The sequence below is a fragment of the Sinohyriopsis cumingii genome, chromosome 18 (genome assembly GCF_028554795.1).
Source record: "Sinohyriopsis cumingii isolate HCF-2022 chromosome 18, ASM2855479v2, whole genome shotgun sequence".
Taxonomy (NCBI): domain Eukaryota; kingdom Metazoa; phylum Mollusca; class Bivalvia; order Unionida; family Unionidae; genus Sinohyriopsis; species Sinohyriopsis cumingii.
In genome coordinates this window covers 76,753,009-76,775,749 of record NC_142978.1, presented here as the reverse complement: position 1 = coordinate 76,775,749, position 22,741 = coordinate 76,753,009, and the positions used below count along the sequence as shown (strand labels likewise).

The window sequence follows — 22,741 nt, the reverse complement described above, 5'->3', positions numbered from 1 at the left end:
CATAATTTTACTGTATCTGATGATATTATGTTAGAATTAGCAATCACTGAAATTGCCAGTTGTTATCAAAATTCACAGATGGTGAGTTATTTTAATCAAACAACATATGTGGCAATAGAAAATTTAGAGGCACATGCTGTTGCCTGCATAGTTTTGCATTTAAAATCACTAAAATCACTAATAAACATATTTTCAAGAATGTGCAAAGTAATGTTAGGGTCATCTGTATGTATTATTGTTAAATGGCACTTCAGTACAATAATGGACATGAGCTGCCATCTATAAGTTTTAAAAGATAAAATTGAAGAACTGCGCAAAAATTTTAGGAATGGAAACCTTTCCAGATAAATAAATAATAAAAAAATAAGAAAAACTGCACAATAAGCTTAAAAAAGGTGAAAATGCATAAAAAAGTATGAAGACAAATACAAGTCAATAATGGGTAGTGACCACAAGGTTCAGCAGGAATAAGATCAGAAATGGAAAATTCCATGCAGCCCTTCCTAGGACAATGCATTAAATGAACCAGATAGTAATTTTTTTTACTCTAAAATTTGGCAACTACTTTTTGGACAATTCTTGAGCCAACCTACAGTAGGTATATAAAAGAAAGGTTGAAAGAAATGAAAACAAGATACTCAAGTAAGCCTGATATCATTCCTTGTTTAGATCTGCCTAACAGCCACATGCAGGAGCAGTTGGCCATGAAATCTGGGTCAGCAGGATGCTTTCTTTTGAAATCCCCTTCAATGCTGTTGATTGCACTGGTTTTGAATGCATTTCTTGTAAGGTTTCTTTGGGTTTTTTTAAACAAATATATTCATCCATATTTCATGGCACATCAACATAATTTCTTAAATACCGAAGGGCCACTATTATTCCTTAATGTTTGTGTCCAAGCTAGTAAAAATAATGTACCTTTTACATTAAGTTGTGTAACTGTTTTTGACAATGAAGGCATTACAATGTTATCTTAAAAACAGAAGAAATTGCAGTGTCACTGTGATAGGAAAATCTTGTCTAGAACAGGTTGGGTGCTGAAACAGAGATGACATAGAACCAGATATCTCACACTGGACTTTCTGCTGCTGCAGAATAAGTGCTGCACTTGTTTCTGTTAATGAAAACAAAAAACTACCGACAACAACCACTTTACTTGAAATTCCCAACATGAGTATTAAATGAGTATACAGCCATTAAACAGCACCATTTCCACCATCCCAAATTGTGTCTCAATGTCCAGTGTAGTCTCCCCTTCTTTTTTGGGTCTCTGTGCACCTCATGCTATCTATATATAGATCGTATCAAAGACATATAGTGCTTCAACAGGACTGGTGACACTCAGCTATGTTTAACAGAGGTTCCTTGTACAATCAGTAACTACATACTGTTTCACTGGACACTCCACAGATCTTAAACAGGGATTCACAATTCAACTTGCCTGACTCCAGGAACAAGTTCAAATTCAGCTCAGGCAAGTTCAAACAATTGAAATGGGCTGGGTGGGTGAAAGAGGTCAAGTTCCGTTTGTAATGATTTATGTTCCATAAGTTTATACCCTGCAATCTCACATCAGTTCATATATCAGCACCTTCATTTAGTGTTAATGTGTGTGTGATTTTGATTTTTAACATAGCTTTAAATAAATTTCAGTCACATCGCTATGATCTCTGTAGTATGACAGTTTATAGTGATGTCTAGCACTGGGGATTAATACTGCAGACATGTAGCACCATGTCCCATCCAGTCATATTATCCTGACACCAGGCCAATCAGTCCTTACACTAACCACCTAATACTGAGCATCAAACAAGGCAGCTTGCTAGTACCATTTATACATCTTTGGTATGACTTGGCCAGGGTTCGAACCCACAACCTTCTGCATCTGAAGTGGATGCTCAAACCACTAGGCCATCAGAGTGGTCATCAAGTGTTAATAAAATACCATATTGTTTTATTACAATGCCCGACACAGTTTCTTGCATCTATCACATCACATTTCTATCTTGTAACCAACGTCAAGGTCAGTCCCGCATTTTCTCGTGCAGATGTGATGATGTATTTACTATTTAAAGCATGTTTTGACAGATAAGGAATAAATATTTATATTTTAACTAACCTGTTACATTTTCATCGTAATATTTGCATGTATCTGGGATTTGCAGACTTGGAGGTACTAATATAGTCTTGGGCAGATTGTGAGCTTGCTGGCTCAAGCATTCAACTGTCAAGGAATGTTTTGATGTATGTCACTGATTTTAAGGTGAGCACTGTGGGTGTTAATTGTTGATAATGTAACTCACATGATTTCCTTGACACGTGTGTTTGGAAATAAAATGCACTCACCTCTAGCAATTAACCACCAGGAGAATCTCATCCAAAACATGTTCAGTGTACTAAATATGTAGCACTCAAAAATGACAAAAATTAGACTTATCATCTCAAAAGTTGACTTGTTAAATATTTTGTTGTATGTCATTAATATCAAGGTGACTAGATTATAATTGTTAAGTAAATGGATAAAATAAGTGTGCACAAATACTTGAGTTGTGATGACAAATAAATCATTACAAACCATCTAGCTTCCAATATTGCTGATGTAGTTGATGAGATCAGACTGCTATCTAGGCAACAAAACAAAGAAACTTCACAAGTTTCTACATCTAATGCAGGAATTAAAAATTTTTTTTTATACAGAAGTCTGCTTTCTCAAGGCAAGCTGACTGGAAAATTAAACTGTATTTGATCCTCAAACTATATCTGCATTTTAACCCTTTCTCATCTACATGCATTGTTCACATGCATCTTTGTTAATAACCTGAATTATCAGCATATGGTTTTAAGATGCCAAAGAAGAAAACAAGAAAACAAAAGTTATAATGAATATAATGCAATTTCCTTAAAATACCCCATATTTCATCTTATACTTTTACTCATACTGGAATATTATGTTTGTGGCAAGCTCAATTTCTCAAGGGCAAATCAGTTTTTCAGTCAACTTGCTCTCTGTTTCACTAAATGTGTAATCTTCCAATCTGATAACTGTATGTATCCTTTTGAATAAAAGGACACTGAAATTTGTTACGTACATCTCAAATATTGTATAGCTTCATAAATAACTCCATTAACTTACTTGTAAAATAAATATTAAACAAAAATTTTACTTCATAAGCACAAAAGTTTCCATGGTTATGAAGTTTTACTGAATTCATTAAATAAAACTGGCATTGTGTTGTTTCATTTTAGGTATCAACTTTATAACTCTACAAAAAATTACCCTCCCTCCCCCTGCAGTCATAATGAGTCCAAGCACAATAAATCCCCAAAATCGGAGCTAGTTTTTAAAATGCAAACATATTTGAATGAACAATTCTGGCCATTTAGAAATACATAGGTATATAAATGGCTTCTGGAATATTTTAAGTTGCAGATTTAGTGATTACAAAAGAAGATTGTCGACTGTAAAGGAGCTGTACTCAAAAAAACAAAATACATTGTACATGAATGTGAAAATTACAAGAGAAATAAATGCTAGGTTTAAAACAGATCTGAAATGCTAATCAACACATTTTCTCTTGCTGATTTTAACTATTTCAACGTGCAGCAAATCTCAAGTATAATGTGTGGTTTTTTTCCATATAAATCATTTAGTCACCAAATTTCCATACAGACTTACAGGTGACAGAATAAAACATGGCTTGCTTTAGTCAATGATACATGTAACCTGATTTAAACTCCTCAGCAGACATTTACCTGTATATCAATCTCTTTTGAAATAGACAACCATAAAAACAGATGACTGATCACTTATCGATGTTTATTTCAATGCAAATTAGATACTCAGGTGTAGAAGCAATAAACTGATCACCTGACTGACACTCTATTAATCTTCATTTTCGATATCTGTGATATACAATGTATTTATTGGAGCCCATCAAAAATTCTGATCAGGCTTTCCATCTTCACTTGCTTGAAAATTTAATGGGATGCGGATCAGATAGGCACGCAAAAATGCTAATATTGTCCTCCTAACAAAGATTGAGAATTGTGATTTCATGCTGATTGATGATATAGGCATTCAGCCAATACCCTATCAAAATAAAGGATCCCTTTTGACGCTGATAGCTCGACCCTGAACGCCCTTCACAATTGTTGCTACATTCCTTTATTACAGGAACCTGAGCAGTAAACTGTCTGAGACCCAATGGACTGTAGAATCTGTCAGATGCTATCTATTTTCTCAGCATATTTTATGCATAAAATTTTAAAGGGGATTAAGTTTCAAAGTAAAGAATAGGAAAGGAGGCATTGTGAGTATCATCTTCACCCATTTTTGGCAAATATCAAACTGGTACTTTCCAGTTTTATGAAGCAAATGATAGTGTTATTTGAACTCCTTAATGTTTTAATACCAAGGTAATCATTACTTACCTATCCAATATCCAAAGATACCAGTGGTCCATCCAGGAGGTGATGGAGGGAGTAATTGGCTGGGATGTGAGGTGAATAGTGTCTCTACAGACCCTAGTTGGTTCAAACCCCTAATGGAAGACCACAACCTATACCTGTTCAAATTTTAGTAGGGGTGCTTGCTGGCTCTAAACCGATATAAATCCACCACATAGCACGGACTGTCATTCGCATACACTTTTAAAAGTGTCCAAGGCAATGCATCAGAAACATGTAAATTAGATTTACAAAATGTATAATAATTTTATTAACATTAGCAGTACTGTTCTGCAACATGCATATTTCAATTATGCAGACTTTAAATAAAATTTGTCATAAACATGTTAACTTTATTTTATTTATCCATGTATATACACTGGCCCTAAGCTCTGTTTTGAAGGAATGGAATCCTGGACTTAAATTTGTAACAACCTGACAAAAAACCTGTACTATGTCTTATCTTTCATTTTAGAATCTAATAAACAGAAATAGTGCTCCAGCTAAAAGTTCTGTTCAAACAATGGGATATTTGTTGGCAGCCAAAGAACTTATTGCTGATGATGTAATTCTGGATGTACTTTTGGAAATAAAAAGCTGAAAACATATACAACACACTTACACATATAGCAGGGTTCATTTTAGGCTGCACACTTGCACCAGTGACACTCATTTTTCATCTTTGATGAAAGAAAGTTGCCAGTATGGAACGCACAGGGTGCAGGAAAAAGGCAAAGACAACAAAATAAAATACTGTCATTCCTGTTTTTTGACAATCATACATCCCCAAGCTATATGAAACGAGTAAGCTCAATGCCAAAAAAAGTTTGAAACAATTTCATTGGCTTGACAGAAATTTCTTACCGATTTTTATTATCCTGGGTACCAATGGACTGCATGTGGCCAATGTTCATTGAAAGAGAATGTAAAAACAAAATCACCAGCGAAACCACTACTACATTATTTCCAAAGTAATGCACAGCAAAGAAAAAATGTAGACTCAAATGTCCAAAACAAGAAGATCTAGAGGGGAATGGTTATTTGAGCATGATGAATTAAAATCTTGGTGTGGAAAGCTCATGGCAGGGGTGGTGCTCTGGTCACCGATTTAATAATTTCATAATAAATTTAAAACTTTTCCAGACTTATATACACTGTATTTTGAATCAGACCATAACAGTTTTCTGCTGTATTTCGTGTCCACTAAAATAACCATGACCTGAGCTGTGGACATGATTATTTTGCTAGGAAAGAAATTTGAGAAAACCATGCTGTAGCCAGGCTTAACAACTGAGTGAAAGCATATTACACATGTATGCTGGCGCAGTGAATATTTTTTGCAATATTAATAAATCCACAAAACAAGTGTCCATGATAATGGTATTTATTTAATATTTTTGTAGAGGCTGTTATGAGCCCCACTTTTTCCACTTCTGGAATGAACACTGATGTATCCCACGCAAATCCTAATGTTTTAACAAAATTAAATGGAATAAATAAAAAAGAAAGTTTTAATGAGATTTTAATCATATGGTTGGAAATAGAAACTGGGCATGAGGAGTTGGGTAGGGAAAAGAGAGGTGGGAGCACAATTATGTTTCTATCTACAGCTAAAGCACTTTGTAAGCAGCATGGAACGAACTCATCATTAATCATGCATTCTTGCAGCTGGTGAAAATCCCACACAAATCTGTCCAGATATATTACCAAAACTTAACCAATTGTTCATACAGCTTTATGGTGAATTTCATTGGGAAACATTTTCTTCCAAGGAATAAAGTGCACGCATGTGTGTGTTACAAAAAGAGGTACCACTTGACAATGAAGGATATTTAGGAGCACATCTGTGACTGACGTTCAATTCAAGGAAAGAAGGATCCTTTACAAGAAATACAAATCCATATTTATCAAGTTCCTATAGATTCTTTTTTTTCTATTGGATAAAACAGCAATTTAGCATTTAATCAGAAAAGCTGCATCCAAATTTTAGTTTCAAATACTTTGTTTTGCAACCTAATTTATGCTAACAAAATCAATCATACAATTATCAATGTATAGACAGACTGTACTCTGTTGCAAAGAAACATAGATACTAAACAAATTATGGCAGGTATGGGTGTACTTCATTTGTTGGAAATGCATCATCATCAGGCATGTGCATCCTTTTGCCTGTAGGCTGCATGAAGCTCACTACCTGGTTTTATCCGGTCACATTTGCATTTTAGACATATTACAATGAATATTTCTAACACATCCAAGAGTTTCCAGTTGAACACACTGTCCATAATAAATTCCATTAAAAAACAAAAAAACAAAAGGACACATGCTCACCTTTTCCTGTGATTCTGAATATTTTGTGCCCAAATGCACCCTTTCTTTGGCAGTTCGCAAAGAAAACTAAAAAACATTCTTCAGTCATCTTTATGCTCGAATTATTTAAAGAACATCTATCCCAGGAAAAGACGATTATTTTTTTTTATGGTCCAGGCAAATTATTATACTGATGGTAACTGTACATACTGACTTATAAATCAAACTGCTAACAACAAAGATCCTGATCAGCTGTAGCATAATGCACCTGCTGATCACTGTCCATGTTCATTCTACTTACTACTCCTGTCCATTATGCACCGGCAGACCTGGGTCTTTGAAGTTAGACTAGACTTATAAGCAAGTATATATGGTACCCATCTGTTTAGGAGGGTAAAGCATGTCTCAGCTTAACCATGACCTCTAACCTCTGATGATGAATGTATTGTGATGTTCAGAATTACTCTGGAAAAAAAAGTGGAAATGGGCCCACACATATTTCCTGAAATCGTTGTTTCATGGGTTCAGCCTTTTTTTTCTGGAGGAGGGGCAAACTACAATTTCCATTTGTTCCACTGATACATCTGGACAACAAAATTTAGTGGTTTAAACTAAAATCAATTCTACATTTTTTCCCCATTCCAGATATGATATGAATTGTACTTTAGTAAAATACTAGTGATTACTAACAGGGAGGTAACCATTCAACCATTTAAATCATGTGAATACCCAAGTTGAAATTCTATCCACCACCCCTCCCATAAACAATTCTGAAAACTTGCTTCTCATTAAAAAGAATAAAATACCAATGCCTGAAGTTCAAATGCCATAACATTGAGGGGGACCATATCAGCTTAATTCACCCCCAACAATCCCCCATGTCTCCAGACTCTGCAACCAATACTGCTCGAAACTGTTTGTGCCTGATTAGCTTGTCTTTAGTGAGTCAAGATAAAAGTATTACAATGCCCGGGAAGCTGATTGAATAGAACAGTTTTCTTGGTATACACCCTCAAGATAATATGACTCAATTTATGTTTGCTCTGTATCAGCCAAAATCAGCTAATTGTTAATTAATATTGCCAGCCAAACTCCATCTTCCTGATAATGTCACCCTCTTTAAACTTTTTTCTCTCCCTCTGTTGCAAAATCATTAGTGTGGCCCAGACAGATGTATTGGCTTGGGGTATCAAATTTCCCACTCACCAAAGTAACCCAGATATTGCCAATGATGATCACAAACAACACTGCTCAATCTTTAGCTACAGCCCAAGCTATGTTAGTGAATATTCTGTACCCAGTGTGATGAAACAGCACTTATGATCAATGTATAAAGAATGAATATTCTCTCTCTCTCTCTCTCTCTCCATATACCCTGATTACCTAATGAATTTGGCACTAATGAAAACAAATCCTTGTGATGTATGAAACTTACTGTTTACAAATAAAGAGTTTAATCTTGTGTTCTGACAATGGCAATGAAAAAGTAAACATAATAAATCCTAAATATCAATTCTGTCATGTCCATGAGCAACTTTTGATATTTTTCTGATTATAAAAGTGTAACGGTTGAATACAAATTGTATAACCAACTAAAATGCACTGTGTGAGTCAACTAGTAAACACAAGTAGATGTTTAACCATAAATGTGAACCCTCTTGACAACAACAGCAAATTTGGAGTTATATACAGAATGGCATAAATAAATGAGACACTCAAGAATGAAAATTAAGACACAATGACCTACTTTTGATACAGCTGAGTTACATACATACTGATATATCAGCAGTTTTATTAATCTTGGTGATATATCTTCAATGTCTGGTTTGATTTTGTTGGGTTTAATGTCATTTATCAGCACAGAATATGTTATACATGTGGGCAGTATATGAGGTGAAAGATGAACCTGGGAAGAACCATCAAAACAAAGGAAATGAATGAATAGCCAGGGTTTACAAATTCCTTAAGTGTATGGTCCAGGGCCCAAAACTCTTAACCTGGGACCAAGCTCCTTATCCCAAATGAAACATTTGGCAAACATGGTCTTCGTCCAAGTACATCGATAATGAACCATTAAGATGTAGATGGAAATGAGCAACAAAAAAGTGAGATATAGCATTGAAATGGATTTACCAAGTATGGTCATAATTTGTGTTTTATAGGCTCGGTGTGTCTTCAGTTAGGTACTGGAATGCACGTGTCCCAGGATCAGGCACAACTTAAACTGGATTAAAAAGTCCAGGGTCCTGGATCAACACAAAAATTTCAGATACTGATAAAAAATAATTCTGATATGGTAGCATATGCATTCACAATGTAATTTTCATGAATAGGTGAATCAAGCTCCACTGTGTTGAAAGACGTCACAGACAGCTGACAATACTAGTCATTCCAGTGTCACAAATGGGTCAAGTTGACCTAGCAATGATGTGGCAGAATTACTCTGCCTGAGCTGTACAGTCTATCTGCATACAGTAAAACCTCTCTTGGGAGCCCACTGCTATGAAAGACCATCTGTCTTGAGAGACCAGATTCTCTTTGCACAGATTTACTGGTTATATAACATTATTACCTGTTATTAGAGACCACATGTCTGGAGAGACCATTATTTTTTGTCAGAAGGGATAGTCTTTCAAGACAGGTTCTATTGTACCAAGTTTTAGCATTCTAGATGAAATAAGGTTAACGATAATGATGATGTTAACAGAGAGCTGACAAACCATATTCACTCAATCATGAAAACTTTCCACAATAACCTAGTTTAGGGCTTGGAGGAGTAACTTTTCTTAAGATGGATCCAGTCATAAGACAATTGTGAAACAGAGTCAAGGAGACTGAGGGCAAATCAGACAGCTGGTGAGGGGTTTAATGCCATTTTTCACTATGTGATAGGCTATACATGGCAGTCAATATATCTGATGAAGGAAGAACTTGGAAAAATCCCAACAAACACCACTCTCACAGGAAGCTATAGTAAGCTTTCTCACATACCCATGCTGGCAGAGCCCAAGACCACTCGGCCACCCAGTGCCCCAGAAGACAGATGAAATTAAAACTTGCTCGAACATGAAAAATGGTTCACATGATCATGTGTGGGGGCATGGTTCAGTTACATTCATTAAAAGGCACTCACATAGCCAAGTTTCATAAGTATAGGTGAAAAATGGTCCAAGACTCTAAGGGTATAAAGAATGGATTGCAAAAAATACAAATGTCACAACTGGTTACAGCGAACCAATGCTGGTATGGCTGAACTACTGCTGTGCTCATCTATCCTCATACCAATCTTCAGTTGTGTAGGTGAAACAGGATCTAAACTACTGAGGGTATAACAAATCAATGGCTTAAAGTACAAAAGCAATAACAGCATCAAATTTAGGTCATAGTGACCTAGCCTGGAGATAAATGAGTTTCTTTCCTGAGATATTTACATATTCCAGATTTTGCAAGTGATTTCAAAATAAACATAATGAATAGATATCTAAACTACATGTCATTCAGACAAGAAATTTCTGCTACACTAGCCTAGTTTAGTATGGCTGGACATTTCTAAAGATGGATCCACACATGTACCAAGTTTCATAAAGGAGGATAAAAAGGTCAAAGATACTAAGGGCTTGACAACAGACAGATGAAAAGAAAATGTATCACATAAGCATGAAAATTGGGTCACAATCTAATGCTGGTCAGGTTGAGTTACTCTCACTGAATTGCATTTAATTACCAACTTTTAAAGAGTATAGGTTATAAATAGAGTCCAAAATCTAGAGGGTGTAATGAAAGGATATCCGAAAACACAGAAGTCACTCAAGCGCTCACATTGATTTGGTGTGGCTGAGTTACCTTTTTCATGATGTATCACATACCAATCTTGCAGAGAACATGAAATAGGGTCAGTTCAATGAATTAACAGCTTAAAATACATTCAAGCATAAAACTGGGTCAAATTGACCCTGTTTAAGTTTTCATGAATGTAGCTGAAATAGGTCCAAGAAAGTTAATGTGTGATATATAGATAGCTGAAAACATAAGTCACATAAGCACTCAAATCGGGTGACACTGACCTAGTTCTGTTATGGCCGAGTTACATATGCTGAAATGCATTCAGATACCAAGGCCATAAGTGTAGAAATAGGGTCTGATATACTGAATAGTGTAATGAATAAACCAATAAAGTACACAATTAGGCAAAAATACAACATTCCCTACCAACTTTATTGGCAAGGAAATAATAAAACTTTCTGGAGTTGCTCATCTGTTACAACTAGATTCTACTTTTGTATGAAAGCAAAAATAAAAGTTAAAAAAAATAAACAAAACAGCTGCAAGTTTAAGGTTTTCAACCTGCCAATCAATCAATCCCACAAGGAGCTCATAGAAGGAACATCAAGAGCCAAAACATAAGATTCTGGGCAACATGTATCCTTTACCTGCCTAGGACCCATTAAAACCTGGAGCTTTTTGTCATTTTTGCCTGAAAATTGAGCAGGAAACACATTTTGAAAGCTGTTTCTGAATAGACTCGAAAACACCAAATCCCTGGTCATCTTTCAATAACATACGGCCTAGTTGTGTTAGAAACATTGTTTATCATTGGCTATTTGACTCGTACCATTAAGCAGAAGGGTAAAAGTTGGAGTTCTTTTTTATTTGTTTGGCTAAATGGAGCCATTATTTTTGTATGGAGACCGCTCTTTATTCTAAAGGCCCATCTTATCCTACTTTTTGCAAAGTCTCATCTGTCTGTTTGCAGTTCATACAGGTTTGCCTTAGATCTGAGACCAAAAAAAGTATCAAATCAGGACACAAAAGCGGATTCCGACCACGAGCGCATTTTTGGGTAAAAAAAGTCGGGTCCAAAAAATGAGTTTTTTTAAAATCTGTATTTTGTAGTGCAACTAGATATTCCAGAATATCTGGTATCAATGTAGAGCTACATCTGTCTACCTTTCTATAATACCACCCACTTTAATGTATCATGCATGACCATGACGCTACAGAGCTCGGCAGTAGGCTAATACCTCCTGCCCCGTTAAGTCGTCACTAGGGGTTAATGTGTTAACATCATCCAACCAATTCTTCCTAGAAATACTAAATACTGACACCATTAAATACAGCACTTTGTTCTGTATAGAGCTAGTCTGGAGCCAGCTGAAGCCAATAGCTCAGTTGTCAATAAATCAATTTGTCTTCTATTCAAGCCCCTCTGCAGTGAATATGAGGAAAATATTGATTTTCTTGATTTTCCAATAGGCATCAAATCAGCTGGGACCAGGATAATCAGTTTCTAACCCAACCCCAGGCACAGTATATCTTGTATTTCAACAGAAATCAATAAATTGAAAAGAATAGATCAGTTATACACCCAGAGAAACACAGCTGTAGAAGATGCACAGGAGATCAGCATCACAGCAACAGTCACATCTGTAATGTTCAATAATGGAAGCATCTTCATCTTAATACAAGCAATAAAGAGTATTTAACTGCCTTCAGATAAATATGATTTGATGTTATTTGAAACTGATTTCAGATTACTTCTAAATATTGTGTTTCAATGCAATTGCACTACTTCCACCATAAAAGGATCAGTTGGGGTACTGTATGTACTCATGAATCACATCCAACAGCAAACTGTACAGACCCATATCAGATAGCACATAATCCATCAGCAGAGCTCAGTCTATGCAGTTTGTTAGGTTAATCAATAGAGCAAGCAACAAAAACAAAGACCCTCACCTTCCAGCACTTTGTGTGATGGCAAATCATGAAAATATTTTTGGCTGGCAATATTTAAGTATTGTATATGCTTGCCTATGAGTATAATTACAAACAGCACAGACCCAGATCTATGATGCATAATGCACTGACAGATCTGGGCCTTTGCAGTTTGTTAGGCATCATCAAAAGAACAAACAACAAAACCCTGACCTTCCAGCACACTATGTGATGGCACACCAGTGTCTATGTTGTTTGCAGTTGGATCTGACTTTTAAGCAAGTACATCGGGTACTATACACACACACTGTATTGATGTTTCATAATACACAATACAGATACAATACATATTGATACAAGTTTACATAATAAGGAAAAAAACTAATATTACATATTTGTGGCCAATGAAAATTAAAATTCACTATTAATAGGTATGTTATTATTTTGTATTGAATCTCCACCTTTTACACTGATATACATACCAAACCAGCAAAAAGTAACAATGTGTGGGCCATTCATGTCCCAGTTGTGGTAAGTCACATAAATTTGTCAATAATTAGGAGGTGGACCTATAATCAGTCAGACATTGTTATCCTAAGTGAATTTTGGACATTTTTAAAGTGGTGGGATGGTGTATCATCAGATAAACGTGGAATGTTATTGCCTACAAATCTAAAATACTTCATCTCATTTTCAAAACCAAAAACATAGGGAAGCAGCTAAGAAAACTTTCTCACAAAAGGTAATGCAAAATGTACCATATTTATCAGTATTTTGTGGGTAGCATCTTCTAATTCTGTTTAAAGCCAACAATCATACAAATCAAACAATTTTCTTCAATGTTTTATAGAGAAAACCATATCATGATATATATCTACAATCTGCTTGCATAAAAATTAGTTGAAGGTTAAAAAAAATACTTTTGCCTACCATTAACACAAGTATCTCACCAAATAATTAAACATAACTGAAATTATATTTTTTATAACAAAAAAACTTAATAGAAATGATAAAAAATGAATATGTGAGCAATGGAAATTCAAATAGTGATCTAATGTATAAATAATTGATTGCATAATGTGGGGACTAAATTTTATTAAAATCAATATACTGTAAACCCTGGAGCATTGATTTGAGGCAATAGGCTATAGAATCCAAGCCAACTAAAACCGTTTAGTTTGATATATATAACTGCCCATACTGTTCTAGAAATCGATGGAATTCTCCATTGGTTTAGGATATATTGATTTCAATGTGCTTCACCAAATTACAGTGATAGATTTCCTTTCACTAATGGATGGCGAACTCCCAACATGATCAATTTCTCGGTAGATCAATACATGTAACTCAATTTATGAACCCATCTTAACCAATCTCGATTAATGAAAACCAACAAACAGTTCAAACTCCCAAGTAAAAATAAATCAATACATACATTGTAGCGATAAACAATTTTTTATTATATGCCTGATAATGATTCTATCAGATATAATGCAATGGATTTGAAGCATAACTGTCAGCTTAACACAATACACCACCATTAACCGTCCTTCCATATTCATCACAAAAAAGATACAAAATACTACAACAGGAAACTGCTCTAAGCACCACTGTAAAAATTAGTTCAGAAAAAATTGACTCCCTTGTCATATACATGTTATGTCATATTTTCTGCTTAATCTGCCATTTTGGAAACATTCTGATGATTTTTCAATGACAGTTAAACTTAATTTTAATGAAAAATGAAAAGCTAATGCTGCAATTTCTTCTGATAATAGTTGATATACAGTACCAAACTCAGAGTAAACTTGCACAAAACGCAAGGTACCAAATATTCCAATCACTGACAAAAATAGGCATTGTAATATTTCAATTTGTAGAGAGCAATGTCTGACATTAAACTGCATCTAGAAATTCTGAAGGTAAAACAGTCTTAATCTTAACATGACTGGCAAGTTGTGATTTTCATTGAATTAAATCGCACAAAATTCTGGCAAAGAGGGAGAAAAATTCAAAAACTGAAAGAATAAAAATGGTTACTTAGGTTTTTTTAAAACCAGTGCAGTTACTGCCTAATCCTTTTGGATCACATACCAATTGGACTGTAAGCCATTGACAGTTTAAGCAATTACATTGACGAAACTTGTGTGAGTCCTTGCTGTGCTCTGATGCCTGGACATTTTTATCTACTTAACACTTACAAACAACTTTTTTCTCAAAAATATCTCACAAAATGTTCAACAGCTACTCATCAGTGTTCTTCAAGCAGGTACAGTCAAATCTGTCAACAGTTGCCACCCATGGGAAATGGCAAAACTGGCCATTGTAGAAAGGTGACTGTATACAGGTTCAACTTTAAAAATATATTTTTGAACAAAAACAAAGAATCGACTCTTTCGATGACAAACATGTACAGGTTACACTTAGAAACAACTATTCACACTTTACAAATATCTGGATAAGCCAGTTCATCAACTTGCCAAGATCAAAGACAGCCAACTTACGTGAGAAAACTATGATGAATAGGAAATCTAAAGAAGTGCATTTGGCAACATATTTGACCCATACAACGAAACATTGCTTGAGTTTTATGAGTTATTAAATGACCACTAACCTTACTGAAATGTGATGTAACTCATATCTCTTTTCCAATACAAACTTTATCTTCAGAGATAGTTTCAATTCACAAGCAAATAGATAAGATACTGAACGAAACATGTCATACTTTTGTTTCAACAGCACAACTACACCATCCAGCATACAAATTGCTTTGACCCTAATGATAAAAACTGCGTCAAATCGGACATGACTTCTTTGAGTTACACCGTCAATGTGACATACTGATATCTTTGAGTTACACTGTCAATGTAATTGAGCACAAATGAGAAATATTTGCACATCGAATTCAATTAAAAAAATATTCCTTTATCAAAGCAATTCCTTCCTCATGAAGCAAAACCCCAAGTTTGCATTAAATCAGCAGTCGCAGTAGACAAGTTACATTGACCACTTATGGCAGGAAGAAACCACAGCCTGGTTAGGAAACACCTTGTTGCTGACTGCAGAAGGCAGGTAACTGTTATATACATTTATGCAGTAAGTTTGCCAGGAAAAAATCTGAATGGCCATTGTGAACAGTTAAAACAATGGAGTAAAGGTGACCATTAAGACATGTTTGACTATATATAAGTATCTGCAATGAAATCTTTAAGAACTTTTTTTTTTAAAGTGAACACAGTATATAAATAAGTAAACAGAGCATAATTGATAGATTAATTACAGAACCAATTGGAATGAAGAAAATTGCATTGATTTAAGATACATTTATTGCTTTTCACAATGTTAATAGGAATCATTAAACATGGTTATGATTAAGGATTGGTCATATTTCAGATGTGTCCACAAGAAAAGGTTTTACTGTAAAATCTTTTCTTTCTCCAAGATTCTTGCAAAGCTATTAAAATGTTGCCATTTTAACTAAAGATAAGTGATCCTATGTAAAAAAAAATGTATATGTTTTCAACCCCGCTTAGATTACCCCTGAATGAGCTGAAATCTGATCCAGGTTAGACTTCAATCACAATAGTTATTTATTTCACTGCCCAGCTGCACCATTCAGCTATGGATGAGTTGGTGAAGATTTGTAAATATATGTACTACTATGCTTTTACAAAACCAAACAAAAAGTACCTTTCAAGCAAATGAGACCAACAATGAAATCACCTGAAGCTGAAAATGATGTGATGAATAGTATTTCTTCTTGTATCAAAACAGGAAGTGTTTTTTTTCTTCTATTGAATACATGAACAACAAGATATTTTAATAAGATGAAGTAAATGATGGGTTTTCTTACAAGTACTCTTGCTTTAGATCTGGTGGGAGAAAAAATCAATAGTCTGACAGTCTGATATAAGTATACAATTTTGCTGGACAAGTAAAATCCACTTCCACTAGCTCAAACTTCTTTGTAAAACATAAAGGAAATGTTATAATTTTCTTATTAGATTTCATGAAAACCTCACCTTTCTCAAGTTCCATTAATTCAGCTGAAACATGTAGATGGCAACCAGGAGGAGGAAAAAAATCACATGTCCAGTGCTTTACAACAGTTAATTCCAATAACAAACCATGAAAAAACAAATTGTTTCAGCTGCTGTTACAACGTGATACTTTATAAACTACCTCAAATAATTTAAAGGATATACAAAATTGCAGTGTATAGTTTTGCTGTGTAATCTATAGTTCACAATCATCTGTAATTGATCACTAATTTTTCTATTAAAATATATAAACATGCCAGGCTTCAAAGAAGAACAATAAAGTGTAATCAAAATTCATCTAAACAATGTAATTACTGGTAGGTATATAGCTCAATAGTTAGCAATCATGATTTTGCCCAAACTTTTAAAAAAAAGGTGATTACTATTATACTGTCTCCAGTGGACAGCTTATTTAGCCTAGTAGTTAGAGCATCTGCCTCAGATGCGGCTAACAGCTGCCTCGCTACGTGTTCAGCATTAAGAGGTTAGTGTTAGGACTGGTTGGGCTGGCATCAAGATAATGCATAGCTGCCAACCCTCCAGGCTCGCAATCAGTGAAAATAGGGATAAAAATTAGTGAATTTTGACATGAATTCGTGAAGCGATCTTTGAGTCCGGGAATATTTGTCAGAACAAATGTTAAGCATTGTCTCCAGCTGGTAAAGGTAGATTGTGTTCAACAAGAAAACTCACAAACAATACTTCAGCGTTGGTAGCTTGTAGGTCTTCCATCGATGGCTTAAAATATTCCAGAGCTGAGATCTGTTGCGAGTTCTTAATTTTCCCAGCCTCTAAGTGCTTTTTGCTACCAGTGTGCTTCCCTCACATCGTCTCTTCCACCATGCCCAATGCTAACATTTGTGGCATACATGTACTGCATGCAAAAAGCATGATGTATATGAGTGTTTGATGGCTGAGTGCATTGCCAATTTTTGGTATATTCCAAACTAAACTTCGCTTTTGTGCAATACATTTCTTTTTCCTTGCTGGTGAAGACATTTTCAAGATGCGATGCTGACTGGTAATTCAAATCAGTGTTTGCAGCGGATGCACAGAGCAAAATTTTGGTTAGGTCCCAGCTTCAAAAGCATGTGTAACATTACTCTTATACATATAGATTAAAATATGTTAAATGATTGCTACCAGGTCAACTGTACCAATCAGTTATAGTTCCACTAATATCACAATCAACAGTACTGGACCGTTTCTGCAACTGCTGATATCACGACTAGCATTCAACAGACAATTGGTTATTTTATTAAAGATTTAAAATAATTGAAAATTGGGGAATTCGTTATTTTTCTGCATGCAACATTAATTGTGAATCACTTAAAAGTCGTTAAATTCACACCAAAATCATGAGGGTTGGCAGCTAAGATGTGACATGGTGCGACATCATGTTACATGTCTACAGCATGATGACCAAATGCTAGACATTGCTATAAACTGCACAATGCAGACATTGTAGCGATATGACTGAAAAATTGTTAAAGCTATGTTAGAATTCCAAATCATACATAAACACTGTCTGCAATGATGCATGTTGCAAAACTATGCATATTATGCCTGAGATAGAGACTGCAAACATTTGACTATGATCATGGCTGGTCTGCAGACCAGAAAATTTGGATCCTTCTCCTGGGTTCCAAAACTTGGATACAAAATAACACTCATGTATTGCTGGGGGGGGTAGTGAAAACTGATAAAATTGGCACATAAATGCTGCTTTGCTAAAAAAAAAAAATCATTTTCAAATGCAACTGCTACAAACTGAAGTGACTGGCTGCAAGTTTAAGAGTGACAGCCACAAATATTCTCATGTTTATGTGCACAATCAATTGTTCAATATTGTATGAATTTCTATGTAGCTTTGCTAGAGATAATTAAATTTAAGATGATGACCATCCTATATACACTATGAATGCAAACTACTGGTGACACTTAAGTTTTTCTGGCTTGTATTTCAAAGTCATATGCCCAAACTAGTGCAATCAATATTAGTCACTTTATCAGTCTTGAAGATTAACTTTTTACTCCTCATGCACATTTAGTCCAACAAGTTCTGGATCATTGTAGCTATGACTGATGTGTTGCAGGATTGAAGATGCTGAAATCGTAAAATGTATAGTGCAAACATAGGAAAACCAGTCAAAACTATGCATATTATGCCTGAGATAGAGACTGCAAACATTTGACTATGATCATGGCTGGTCTGCAGACCAGAAAATTTGGATCCTTCTCCTGGGTTCCAAAACTTGGATACAAAATAACACTCATGTATTGCTGGGGGGGCGGGGTAGTGAAAACTGATAAAATTGGCACATAAATGCTGCTTTGCTAAAAAAAAAAAATCATTTTCAAATGCAACTGCTACAAACTGAAGTGACTGGCTGCAAGTTTAAGAGTGACAGCCACAAATATTCTCATGTTTATGTGCACAATCAATTGTTCAATATTGTATGAATTTCTATGTAGCTTTGCTAGAGATAATTAAATTTAAGATGATGACCATCCTATATACACTATGAATGCAAACTACTGGTGACACTTAAGTTTTTCTGGCTTGTATTTCAAAGTCATATGCCCAAACTAGTGCAATCAATATTAGTCACTTTATCAGTCTTGAAGATTAACTTTTTACTCCTCATGCACATTTAGTCCAACAAGTTCTGGATCATTGTAGCTATGACTGACGTGTTGCAGGATTGAAGATGCTGAAATCGTAAAATGTATAGTGCAAACATAGGAAAACCAGTCAGATTTTATTTGGCTCAGTTTGATTGGCTGAGTGTGTGTGATTTGGATTTTTAATATAGCTTTAACAATTTTTCAGTCATATCGCTACCATGTCTGCAGTGTGGCAGTTTATAGTGATGTCTAGCGCTGGGGCATCATGCCGCAAACATGTAGCATGATGTTCCACCCAGTCACGTTATCCTGATACCAGACTGACCAGTGGTAACACTAACCTCTTAATGCTTTGCGCCAAGCAAGGCAGCTGTCAGTACCATTTTTATAAGTATTTTGTATGACAAGCCCATGATCAAACCCACGACCTCCTGCATCAGAGGCGGATGCTCAAACAACTAGGTCACTGGAGCAGTTTGATTGGCTGACCTATTCATATTCAAACAATTTAATGCTATCTAACAACCACATGTCTGTGTTTTCAGAAGGAAGGTACAAAGATGTTAAAACTACCCAACTATCAACTAAAATTGAATGGAAGATCGCACCTAGGGTCATTAGGAGGGGGTAGACAGTAAAATGGACAAGTCCCTTAAAGAACTGATGTGCACAAAATTATTAGGAATCCAATGTTAAATCAGTTTCTTCTGTCATTTTCTTCTTTTTCACTACCAAGTATTGAAACAATCTCCGATATTCCTGAGAAATGCATCATACCAAATTTAGTAACAAAAGTTTTATTTAAAGGTTCAAGTTCACATCTTTAAAAGATACATGTAACTTCAGTACAAAATTCAGTCATTATGTTTAGCCTTGAACCTGAAATCATCAACAGATGATCACTTAAGTTTATTGTCTAAGACAATATACAGATATACATAAAAGCCAAGCTGATTAGATAGGTTTTTAATATTTCTTTAAAGAAAAAAAGTTACTGAACTTGCATCAATCAATTTATTCTTCAGGTATATCTACAAACTGGGTAGTGATTTTAAAGGGTCTTTACATGGGGGGGGGGGGGGGCCAGAGTGGCCAAGTGGTCTAAAGCGCTGTCCGTTACAGATCACTGCCATCTCACATCTTTCTGCGTGGGTTCAAGTCTAGGATTCGGCCAATGGGGGTATGTGAGAAAGTTTGCCAGTAGATTCTCGTGGGTCGGTGGTTCTTCCCGGGTTTCTTCCTCCACCATTAATACTGGCAGCCATGCATAGCCTATCATGTGCTAAAAAATGGTGTTAAACCCCACAACAACAACATATTGAGGGTGTTTATTATATCATTAGACTTCTAGGGAACACTTCTGGAGAAAATCAGTACTAAGCTGATTCAGTTGGATTTTAAAAAAAGACTGCTCATCACTACTATGCAGCAGACCCACTGCCATTACCACAGGATGTGGTACAATTTAAGTGGTGTTAGTGGTTGGCGGTAACTGCAGATTGCCTATTGGTGGCATAAAGGCCAGTTCACACTCATATAACACACCATAGTTCATCAATTTCTTTCTTTAAGAATGCTTTTCAATCTTTGCACCAATAAAACTAGTTACAAATATCTGCCCTTGGCCTGCAGAAACTGACACTTATAAACAGGTGACATTTATATACAACTAGCAACAAGATCCAGTGGAGCTATAAAACAATTTAACTGTTGATAGTGTGATATTATTTTTATAATTATCAAAGAAAACATTTTTCTAACTTTCAAAATAGAGTATAAAAAGTTTCAAAATCTGATAATTGTCATGTGAATATTGATTTTAAGAATGAAGGATAAATACAGTGAAGAAAATCAAATCTCCTATCACAAGCTGAAAAGTTTCAACAGTATATTTTTTTAAATTCAGAATTAAGCATAAGCAACAAACTCACTGGAAAAAAAATTAAAGTAAAATTGCAGGAGATTTGTTTTTAATTTTTAAATTAAGAGGCATGTGTTCACTGCTCAGTTTTGGATCCAATGGCCCAGTGACAAATTCCTCTACATCATTCTTGTGATATAAATATTTTCATTCTGCAACTGATTTTGATTTTATCACGAATAAAATAACAATTTATATTGTACAGTATGCACAGTTTATAAAACAAATGTTATTTTTTATTTGTTTGCTATAAATGTCAAATGACACTCCAAAAATGTAGGCAATTAAAAAGTTTAAAATTTTCTTCTTGGACTATGACAGAGGTAGTGACCAGCACAGGTCAGTTAAGGTCATAAGCCTCCAGCACTCTATTGACAAAGGCAGATAGTACTAATATTAGTACTCCTACCTTCCTTCGTCGACGGCTACGGCATCATAGCTAATAGGCTGATAACACAATACACAGTCCTACTCGTATACTGTATACACATTTACTCCCAATTAGAACAGTGCCTTAAACTTGACAGGCAAACAAAAGATACAGCCAAACTAAACATTTAAACCCAACAGCAATACTGCCTCTCAATCACACTAGTGACTGCGCCCCATCTTGTATGCAACTATTATCCCAATTTTCAATTAAAAGTCCTGTACAGCGTCCCAAACTGTCTGCCCATGTCGCTACCAGTTCCCCGAGGTCTTTTGAACTGTCCGTCGCATTCACATAGATTAAAAACTTTTAAAAAACAAAGTTTCAAAAAGTTTTATTTTTCCCTTCTAATGCGTCTGCGACAAATGATTTTTAATATTACAACATAACGGTTGCTGATGAGGCCAACGCGCTGCATGATAACTCAATCATGTTCGCCATATTGATTATTCTCCGATAGATACTCTATCGATAGTTTCTGTAGTTCAATGCGTGTTGACAACTTAAAGTGAGCATAACATACGGTAAGTTGAATAACAAAACAATGAAAGCATAATGTAGTGCATATAAATACGAGTATATAAAATAGTAATTACCTGCAGTTCTTGTAAATCGAATTTTTTCCAATACTCGCACATCGACTGCAAGCCTGCAGCCATCTTGTTGAGAACTATAGCTTAATCGATTGATCACATGACTGACTTGGCATCGAATCTACTCTCAAACCCCAATCGTGTCAACTGTTTCCTGCAAAAAGGCTTCTTTTTCAAATATGTGCTATATAAGCCATAAAGCAAACGTATTTTGTTACATATATTAATTTTATAAGACGAATATTTTAGTTGTGTATGGCAACCCACAACGTATCATACAAATACACATTTCTACTTTTTCAATTGCGCAGGAGTTAGGATATGAAAATGGCGGTTGTCAACAATTGGCACGCTTTCCTAAACGAGTGCAGTTTTTGCAAGAAATTGCGTGAAAACAACGCTAAAGACTCGAGAAAGAAATTACATGGAGAAGCAAAAGGCTTAATTGCAATACAAGATAATGAGTTATATGTTTGGGACAGCTTTTGTTCCCACTTACTACATTATAATTTGAAGAACATTTTGCCAGAGCCGGAGGAAAGATACCAGGTATCCATATTAAATGGAAAACGAAAGTAGAATTAAACAGTACTAGCTTTCCAAAAAGAATAAACTCCATTGTATTTAATTACTACTTGGTTTAGAAAGAAACTTTAAA

The 22,741-nt window shown here is 35.2% G+C and overlaps 2 protein-coding genes across 2 annotated transcripts in view; one reads left to right on the top strand and one right to left on the bottom strand.

The window, feature by feature from the left end:
* The window catches only part of LOC149777021 (homeobox protein cut-like 1), a 195,892-nt gene extending 173,667 nt beyond the window's left edge, over nucleotides 1-22,225 (bottom strand). Inside the window, exon 1 of the mRNA XM_089941788.1 lies at nucleotides 22,087-22,225. Within this exon, the coding sequence (XP_089797914.1) occupies nucleotides 22,087-22,149 (63 nt within the window). The 5' untranslated portion in view covers nucleotides 22,150-22,225. The remainder of the gene's footprint in view (nucleotides 1-22,086) is intronic.
* A 176-nt stretch (nucleotides 22,226-22,401) lies between these two features.
* LOC149777019 (nucleoporin 88-like) overlaps nucleotides 22,402-22,741 on the top strand; it is a 125,955-nt gene continuing 125,615 nt past the window's right edge. The window contains exon 1 of the mRNA XM_089941787.1: nucleotides 22,402-22,632. Coding sequence (XP_089797913.1) covers nucleotides 22,405-22,632 — 228 coding nt within the window. The 5' untranslated portion in view covers nucleotides 22,402-22,404. The remainder of the gene's footprint in view (nucleotides 22,633-22,741) is intronic.